Source organism: Octopus bimaculoides, chromosome 21 (genome assembly GCF_001194135.2).
Source record: "Octopus bimaculoides isolate UCB-OBI-ISO-001 chromosome 21, ASM119413v2, whole genome shotgun sequence".
NCBI classification, from domain to species: domain Eukaryota; kingdom Metazoa; phylum Mollusca; class Cephalopoda; order Octopoda; family Octopodidae; genus Octopus; species Octopus bimaculoides.
In genome coordinates, this window is record NC_069001.1 from 39,726,869 (window position 1) to 39,737,599 (window position 10,731).

The 10,731-nt window shown below is 33.2% G+C and overlaps 1 protein-coding gene across 1 annotated transcript in view; it reads left to right on the forward strand.

Moving 5' to 3' along the window:
* The window catches only part of LOC106879088 (voltage-dependent calcium channel type A subunit alpha-1), a 464,783-nt gene that overhangs the window by 344,498 nt on the left and 109,554 nt on the right, over positions 1-10,731 (forward strand). Inside the window, exons 23-24 of the mRNA XM_052975441.1 lie at positions 201-230; positions 9,942-10,063. Coding sequence (XP_052831401.1) covers positions 201-230; positions 9,942-10,063 — 152 coding nt within the window. The remainder of the gene's footprint in view (positions 1-200; positions 231-9,941; positions 10,064-10,731) is intronic.

Here is a 10,731-nt window from a genome sequence, read left to right on the forward strand (position 1 = left end):
TATGTATGTATGTATGTATGTATGTATGTATGTATATATAAAGCCTTTAATTGAAATTGTAAAGAAAAAAGCAAACTTGTTTAATCATTTCCTAGATTTTCTTTAACCTAAAGGAAACTTAACTGTTTGAAAGTGGTTAATAATCTTGTTTTAGAGAATTCTTTCAAAGTATTTAAAGATCTTTTATTTCTAATAACCAGGAGGAAGCTGCTGAAAAGGAAAAACTTGCAGTATGTATCAAGTACACCTGCCAAACAAGCATATATAAAATATGTATATATATATATATATTTATATATACATTAATGTATCTGATAAATTCCTCTTATTTCACATTGTAGTGTCATTAAAGATCTCCAACCTCACAGCCAAATTTTATGATCTGTAAATGTTTAACTGATCCCAATATCTACCTAAATCAATGAAGTGATCCATGATAATTATATTTCCTATTTCTTAAGATAATTTCATTTCTGATCACGCAACTAGTTTTTTTTCCTCTCCAATTATTTTTCAAACCTGATTCCCTAATGTAAATTTACTTAAACCATTCCCTACTGCATTGTGGATGAATTCTGGCAGCCATTTCCAGCAAACCTAGGTATTATTACAATATTCACTTATGTTTTATATAATACCATTTCATATGCCATGAAATATTGACAGATGTTGTTATACATGTACGACCTGAACATAGATACTATCCAGGACACAGGTAATATATGTATGCTAACATTTATTGATACTTTATACAAATGTAAAATAAAACAAAAGTAGATCTACATTGATCTTTGAAATGGCAAGCATTACTTGTCTATAATGCAGTTCTTTCAGTTTGAACACAATCTCAGATCAACTTTCTCCTCCAACCAGTAGAAATCTGATTTTTTTTTCTAGTCTTTATACACCAAAATACTGACCCCTAACATTTCTCCCTACTGGCACTTATACACACACAAATATATATATATATATCTGTGTGTGTGATTATCACTTTTAAGCCTGTGTTTGATCTCATTTGCATATATAACTTATTAATCAGTATATTAGTCAATTTAATTATAATAATTGCCAACAGGTTTTCTGTTCATTTCTTCAAACCTTTTCATCTTTGTTTTTACCCGTCTCTTCCCTTTTTTTGTTTTCATCTTTGCAAAGGTTAGACATTTCTGAAATTGTTTTACTTCCTGTTGCAGTCTCTTATCATTAGACACACATAGCAACAGAAAAACCACCATATTTTCATTTGGCGTGGTTTTTACGGGGCCCCAATGCCCATCTTATTTCAAACCACTTTACAACATGAGTTGTGTATGTTTTATCATGCCACCAACATGAGAATTGCCACCTACAGTATGGATCACAGAGTTCCTTCTAACCTGTATCGGTTTTAGTTGGAGTCACCTGACAGGTTGTCTGTGTGTTGCTCAGGAATTAACATCTTGCAGAAACAGGCCTTATTGAACATAATTTCATCTTTGATGGTTCATTTTCTAATGTTTATGAGTTTATTCTTTCCCTTTTTATCTCACAAACATTAACCAACAACAGAACTGCCACCTGTTATCTTGACCTGCTAGAAATAGGAGCCAGGTTTCCCTCAAATCATTACCTAATGTTTTGAAAAAGTAGGAATTATTAAACAATGTCATGTTAGAACATGTTGGGAAAATGGTCAATGGCTGGAACACTTCTGCTCAATCAGGTTTGACCTGTGGCTAAACAACAACAGCTTACTTTCACATTTCTTTCACTTTGCTTTTCACAAATATTCAGCAGGACTACAAATACAAATTTCCAGTACATTAATTTATGATGATTGTATCTTGTGTCCCTTTCCTGAAACCCTCCATCTTACTAGTTTCCGGATATTTTTCTACATTTCCCATCTCCTATGACTGAATTGCAAGGTCTACTCTTCACCAACCCTCTTCACTGAAGATCCCTACCTTTTCTCAGATTTCATGGTATTAACACTCTTGCTTCATACCTGCTAGTTATCTCTATAATCAAGTCATTCATTGGCCGCACACACAGTATCAAAACTTCTCATCTTCATACTGTTTCTTCACACTTCAACAGATGTGTTCTTATGTTTTGTGTTCATTAGTTCAATAACACAGAAATTTCAAGCATCCATTTGTCTGTTGGTTGTGCTCTGAAATACAACTCTGTTGACCAGGTAATACCTTGATTATAGTATCTACATTAATAATATCGTTGGTTAAACTGGGCTGCTGCAAGGTCAGTTTCTCCTCCTGGTATTTTTGACTCAGCATACAAAAACTGTTCATTTCCACAGCCCTCAAACAGATCATCTTTAAAAAGAAAGAACAGAAACAGGCTTAGTATTAATGGATGACAAATTTCTATTGACCTGAAAGACTGACTTTACTGTATTTCTCATTAAAGTACTTTTACAACCATGTTTTAGTCGTGGTTTCCCATGTATATCGCCTTATCATTGCTGTGGATGTTGTACCAGACCCCATTCAAAACTTAAATGAAATGCATGGCTATGACACATTCATCAAGATATATCTTCAGGTAATTGTGCCATGTCTTGATGACTATAAGATCTGTTGAGTTCTGTCATTTTCAAATGCTCGCTTTGCAGCAATAAGCTATGCAACTGTTTGTCAGCTGTTGATTCCATGATTCTCTAGACGCTGATAAGAAATGACCTGGTCTGGGATTCTGTGTAGCAGCTACAGAGACAGTAGCAAGGAGCTATGAATGTTTATAGAAGTAGAAAAGTATAGATGCATAAACACACGGATCCACATACACACACACACACATACATACACATGCTTATACATCCAGCTTCTTGCAGTTTTCGCATATCAAATTCACTCACAAGGCTTTGGCTGACCCAGAACTATTGTAGAAGGCACTTAACGTTCTGTGCATTGGGATTGAACCCTAAATGACATGTTAGCAAAGCATGTTGCTGAGCAAGCTTCTTAACCACACGGCCATGCCACACTTTTGTGTGTGTGTGTGTGATTTTTAGCATCAACTCCACTTTGATCATTAAATTATAAAAAGTATATGGACTGTTAAATGCCAATTAACTATTCCAATTAATATAAGAATTCTGTGTGTGTGTGTGTGTGTGATTACTTTATCCAAATCCATACCCTTTCAATTCCATCATCTTCTCTCCATATTCCCCAATCATCAGTCAACCTCGTGTTTTACATCAGTCTTCCTCCCCTGTTCATTCCTTATTGTCACTCAACCACCTCCTTAGTGGTCTTCTTTTATTAAGGCTTCACTCATGCATGTTCACTAAAGCCAGGCTGTTATGGTATTGTGCTAATGTGACCAAACTATTCCATTTCTCTGCCATCTAATTATCAAAATGGTTTTGTGGTTTGCTGTCTCCATTAGTTCATCGTTCAATATATATTTGTGTTATATCAATGTTAAGGAAGAAAGTCTTAAAACTTTTACATCCTTTCATTACTAAACCTATTTAGATTTTATTTTAAAACTAAAAATATTGCTTAAATAAATTTCAAGTCAGAAATATGACTATTTTGACAACTGGTAAAACCCAAGTGGAATAAACTGTAATTTTTAGGGATACACAAGAAAGAATTATTAAATATTTGTATAAAATAATAAAAATAGTTGAGAGTAAAAAAAAGGTTTAATATAACACAACTTCTTTCTTTCTTTAAAACAACTTTTTTTGTCTCCAACAGAATAGCATGAAGACAATTTTTTTTAATCCTCATTAAAACTAGAAACTAAACTGAATTTCCCACGTAGAGAAAATAATAGTAGAATAATTGTAGATGCTGTGATGCTAAAGCATACCAAACATTGGTTTGATGTTGGAGAATCCTCTTATAGAAGACTAGATTAGTTTCTAGACTGCTTATGGAAGCATGACTATGAAATGTTAGCTTTCTTCTAGATTGCCGTTACTAACCAAATGGAAAGAAATCAAAACATGATTTTTTTCCTCTTGTCCAATCAGAGCATGAAATTGTCCTTGTCATCATCATTGGTAGAGTTTTTATGGACGTTGTCTCTCTGACATTCCTGTTTTTATGTTTTCCCTTGATTTTTAAGTCAATTACTCACTATTTTACTTATAATCTATAAAAGACCACCTAATTTTGAAATATCTGCAAAACTAGTTTCCCTCAAAACTGGCTTCGAGGAGGGCAACAGACCACAAAAATTATGTCAAAACTATTTTACTGGAAAGTCTTTGGGATTTTGACATTTTATTTTGAGGCATTAATTAGTTCTGTGTTAATTACAGTAATGGCATCTGGTAACATACCACAATATTTGTGATACACATAAAATATTGAGTAATTGTGGAAGGGAAAAACAGCCAACTGAACTCTGTCACTGATCGTTAAAAGGCTCCATCCTTTAATATCATCAAGTTGATTGCACATTCCAGTCTTATTATATTAATGAGAATCTTTGCTTTATGTATTTATAGTATATATGATACTTACTATGTATAGTTGCTTTCTCTCTCTCTCTCTCTCTCTCTCTATATATATATATATATATATATATGTATGTATATGTATATAATTGTTGTATGTAAATAGTTTACTCTAAACAAACATAAGTTATATAAAAATATAACACTTGTGATGGAATAAGATAACAATATGTTTGTCATAGAGTGAACTCTTTTTAAAGGCACCTTCAGGCCAGGTGGTGTTAACTCTCTTCTATACAGTTTTCATTTATCAAATCTCTTGTGCAAGGTTCGGGTTTGACCTGGGGCTTTGGTTAAAAGTTCCTTGCCCCAAATGCCAGCCAGTAGCACCAAACCTGGTACCTCACAAAGCAAACTTCTTAGCACTTCAGCTGTGTGTGTTTGTGTGTGCACCAACACATATAAATATTGATATTGTGACATGTCTTGTATATCCTACAGTATTATCATAACAGAACAGATGTGGCCATGAAATACTAGATTACTACAGTGTAGTTGTTGTTGTTGTTGTTGTAGTAGTTGTTGTTTAACCCCAGGTTAGTCTTCATCAGGTGGAACTATGATCAAACATGTTCCAGCCTTGATCATCACTTGTTTTTTTTTTTTTTGGCGTGTATATATGTGTCCTTGTTTATTTAAGATGTTAGGGTGTAATTCGAATGAGATTTGGTTACTCTTTCTAGTGACTATATGCAGTCTCCTAGTTGGCTACTGTTGTCTAAAACTTGAATGAGTTTAATGGAAATTTTCTCATTGAAATTTTATTAAAATTAAGGGAGGAAATCAGGCAGAAGATTGGTTCAAGTTTTATATACATTACATACATAGTATGTACTTATATATATATATATATATATATGTATGTATATATATATATATATATATATATAAATACGCACACACACACACAAAGCAAACAGTGACTCGATCTTGTTGACCTCTGTCACATTGCTATTCACTTCTGGGATATTTTAGAGGAATATTTCAGCTCGTTCCAATACTTCTCAACTGATTTATTATATTGATCTCAGCTGTATTTGAACTGAGAACATAAAATACTGCAACTAAATAATGCCAATCTACTGCCATATTACCATTTATGGTTCCTTAGTAAACAGAATTATATTTAGAGCTTCCTGCAAGAATTATGTTGAGTATTTAATTCTAGAATTTATTTCCTACCAGAGCATAACTATAAATGAGCCTTCAAAAAATATATTTGATGTTCCAGGTTTAAGGTGTGGGGTAGGGTGCATGTACTGTCCTTTTACTAGTTTCAGCCTTAGGACTGGGGTCATGTTGGTAGGCTTTGGACAGTTTTTATAAATTTCAATTCATCTCATAAAAAAAAAAAAAATTAAATTTGTTAAACAAAGATCTGGAATGTGCAACAATTAGTGTATCTTCGTTTAATTGTATATTTGTTCTCCTTGATAATTAGTTCCCTCATTTCCTCGCCGCCATTAACCGATTCAATGTAACCTACCGAACAGTGATCCTTTTTGTTAAAGCTCTTGACCAAAAAGCAGAACCCGTAAAAGGCTTTAAGCATTTCTCTTCTTTTGCTGGTTTCCCCCTCTTCATCTCCTCCTCATCCTCCTCCCACCTCTCTTTCAGCTTTTTCAGTGATTTTTGCTTAATCAATATTTTCTTGATTTTGTTAAATGTTCATTTGTAAATGTATTTCCTTGTTTTTTGCTAAAATGTCACAAACTCAAAAGTGAATTGTCAAAATCATTAAAGAATTTAACCTGTAAATATTGACTTTTACATTTTTCTGGTTTGTCTTTTTTTCTTTTTCTTTTTTTTTTTTGCCTTCAAAATATTTATAAAATCTGACTTTTTTAGAATGTCGTCTTTACAGAATTTAGCTTCAGTTAATATTTGATATTTTCTGGACTTAGTCTTATTTCTGTTGAGGCTTTCGGCTTCATTCACCCTTACATTAACATATTCTTATATCTTTTTATCTTTAGACTGCGGCCATGCTGGGGCACTGCCTTGAAGGATTTTAGTCAAATGAATCAACCCCAGTACATTTTGTTTTCTTTAAATCCTGGGACTTATTCTATCGGTCTCTTTTGCCGAACTGCTAAGTTATGGGGGACATAAAACACACCAATACTGGTTGTCGAGTTGTGAATGGAGGGCATATATATATGTATTTGTGTGTGTATATATATATATATATATATATATATATATATTCAACTTACAATGAAAGTAAGCTAACAAAGTTTACTTTAGAAGCATTGAGATATATATACATATATATATATATACGTATATATGATAGGCTTATTTTAATTTCCATCCACCAAATCCACTCACAAGGCTTTGGTTGGCCTGGAGCTATAGAAGACAACACTTTCCCAAGGTGCCACATAGTGGAACTGAACCCCATACCATGTGGTCGGAAAGCAAACTTCCTACCACACTGCCATCTATGCTAATGAGTTTTTTTTTTATCTTTTTAAATATATTTTTTAAATAGTCAAGAATTCGGGAGAGTTTAGAAAAGCAGTTGACTTTTTGAGTGTTAAATTAGTGTTTGGGTCTTAGATAAAAGTTTGAGGAAGGTTTTAGTTTAAATGTGGAAATCTATTAAAACCAGGTTCAATCTCAGACAGGTTGGTACTAACAAGATTAAATATTTAGCTCCAGCTGTGTTTGACAATATAAAATGTTGTCATTGCTCTTGCTATGTTAACAATTTGTAATTGTTGTTCTTGCTACATTTTCAATCAACTTCTGCATAAAATTCTTGCCAAGATACAAACCAGCCTGCTACTCCAAGCTCCTCAGTAAAACACTATCCTAACTTGAATAAAATGCAAACAAAAGCAACATTAGCCATCGGCAGTGCTACTATTTATACAATTAATTCAATCACTTCTGAGTTGATTCAATCCATTTCTAAGTTAAGGGTAAAAATAAAGCAACCCTGCAAAACACAACCGTTCTTGACACACAGAACGACAGCAATCAAATAATGACAGCGGAGTGCACAACAAACATCAGCAATCTGACTGTTGCCTGTATTCTTGACAAGAAATACCAGTTAGTCTTTTACACCTACTAGGTTCGTTCATATTAGCCTGAGTTGCAGGATAATTTTTCATTTCTTTTTTTAATTTTTACGATTATAGGTAACAACTTTAGTTGTAACTTCTGAGTCTGAGTCAGGCGCATCTGAACAATCCCGACAGAACGTCTGCTACAAATAATATTTTTTGACGTAGGGCACCTCTAAGACAACCGCCAGACACTGAACGAAAATGAATGAACTGCTACCAGGCTCAATAAAAGGAGTCCGAGTTATTGGCTGCAATTACATACTTGAAGTCCAGTGTTGGTAGAAATTAAATCAGATTGCAAATACACGTTCACTTTACTAAATTTATATTCGGGCTAAGCCTGAGCAGCCTGAGTGCTGGAGTCGCCACAGATATATATGTGCATATATATGTATATATATATATATATATATATATATATATATAAGCATGTGTGTATATATACATATGTATGTTTGTTTACATATGCACACATATTCTGTCTTTCTCTCTCCTGCAGCCTCTCCTTACCCACATTCCCTGCTTTCATGTCCCCACTCACTTCATACCTTGAAGGACCACCCTCACACTTCATCACCACCATTTTCATCTCTTTCCAGCTTCAGCCCACTCATTCCTCCCTCTCCACCCAGCTCTTCTTTCTATAGCAAGAAGCCTAATCCAGCTCCTTTTCTCTCGCTCCAACCCCCCATCCCCTACTACTGTACAACCACCCACTTGAAGGGGATCTTATTCTTACATGCTGCATGGTCACCTCACCGGTGCTGGTGTCACATAAAAGCACCACTTTGTAAAGTGGTTGGCATTAGGAAGGACATCCAGCCACAGAAGCCAGGCCAAAGCTAGCATTGGGGCTCAAGGAAGTTCTCAAACCTGTTAGCTCCTGTCAAACTGTTCATGTCCCCTGCTGGTATGTGCTAAATATATATATATATATATATATATATATATATATATGTACAAACTGTATGGTGGCCTCAATTGTGCTGGTAGTATGGTAAAAGCCCCCAACACTTGTTGAGTACAGTAAGCCTTAGGAAGGACATCCAGCCATAGAAACTTTGGCAAACCAGATACTGGAGCATTACATATTACTAGAACACATCGGATCCTGTCAAACCATCCAATCCATGCCATCTTGGAAGATGGACATTAAATGGTGATGATGTATGTATATACATGCATGTGTGTGTGTATACAGTAATCCCTCACCATATCGTGGTTCATCTATCACGGCTTATTATATAAGCTTATGTTGATTCCTCTGTGATGTTGCTTTGCATTTATAATGAAATAAATATATATAAATTATAAAAATAATACAAAAATATACAGTACAGTATTGTTTCTACTTCACAGATTTTCACCTATCACAGGGTGTTTGGGAACGTAACACCCACGATAGTCGAGAGATTACTGTATAAGTAAATACATGTATTTATGTGTATATAGATATATATTTATATGCATGTATATACGAGTGTGTGTGTGTGTATGTTTCTCTAGAGCTTACCAACAAAATGAAAACGAAAATGGATTTAACTAGTGTTCTATCTCATTTTGTTTGGAAAATTCAGTGAATCTTTAGATCTGTTTATAAATAATACCATTAACTTATTCCCCTTTCTTTCATTATATATATATATATATATATATATATATATATATATATATATATATATATATATATATATATATATATATATAAGATCATCATCTTTAACATGCTTTTTCTAAGCTGGTGTAGGTTGGATGGTTTGTAGACAGTGTTATGCTGCTCCAATGTTGATTTTGGTTTCTGTGACTGGATGCCCTTCCTAACTGCAACCCAAAGCTGTTGTAAAAGGCACCTACACATCATAGAACACGGTGGAACAAACTTGAAACCATGTTTGCAAAATTAACTTCTTAACTGCATGGCCGTACTTGCTCCTGTGTGTGTGTGTGTATGTGTGTGTATATATATATATATATATATATATATATATACATACACACACACAAGCACATACATACACACTCATACACAGAATATATTTCCATTGATGTATATTTAAATACATATGTTCATATAGGTATTACATATACAGATGTGTATGTATTAAAAAAGTGACTTATTGTCCCCAAAATGGGGGCTAAAAATTTAAGCTAATTTTTTGATAGCAAAGTCGATTTTCTTTTTTTTTATTGTAAATTTCTTAATTTAATCTTTTGTGTGCCTTTTAGAAAACGTCCAACAGTTTTCAGATTGTGAAATATTTCTGTTTCATAAATGTATTCCCATGTTTGTAGATATTGAACTAATGGATTGACTTGGGTTGAATTGGTTTACACTTTTCAAGTAATTCAATCTTGTCTGTTGTTTTTTTTTTTTTTCTTAACAGAGAATGGACGAAATTGAAAAAGATCTTTGCCCAGACCAGTATGGACTAACTCCGCCACAAGTGAACATTTGTCCTCCTTCACCACAGAACAATGAAGATTTAAAAACAGGCAATTTCCCTTAGTAGGTATAATTATTAAATCTGAGAGAAAAACAAAATAATGGAAATGCCGATCAAAGCCCAAACTTGGAATGGTATTTTTTCAAGTGGAAATTTTTCTTTCATTTTTTTTAATGTTTTTTATTGTTTTATTGAAGAAGATGTTTAAAACTGTAGGGTAAGTGCCTACCTCTAAATATGTTTTAGTGTTTTTGGCTGAGGGTTAATGATTTATCTGACATATTTGAATTTCTTTGTTAGGTATCTTTCCTGTTTTTTTAATTAGGAGGTTAACATTACTGATCAACTTTTTTAACAACTTCTAAATTAACTCATTTTAATTGCTACTAATCTTTACTTTAGAATTATTAACTTGATAATAACAACTAAAACAGTACTCTAGTAGATGTAAACATTGAAATAACCATAAAGAACTTTAGAATGGAGATATTTCTCTTCAGAACTCTTTTATCAATTGTGACTAAGGTCATGGTGGAGTACAACCGTTCTAGGAGAATGGTTCATTGTATTTAATATCTAAATAGTTGGTGATATTTATTTTGTATTGTAGATTAGAGTACATACATCTATGTTACCAGACCCTTCAAGGAGTGATAGATAATACTGTGTGTGTGTGTGTGCGCGAATATATATATATATATATATATATATATATATATATATATATATA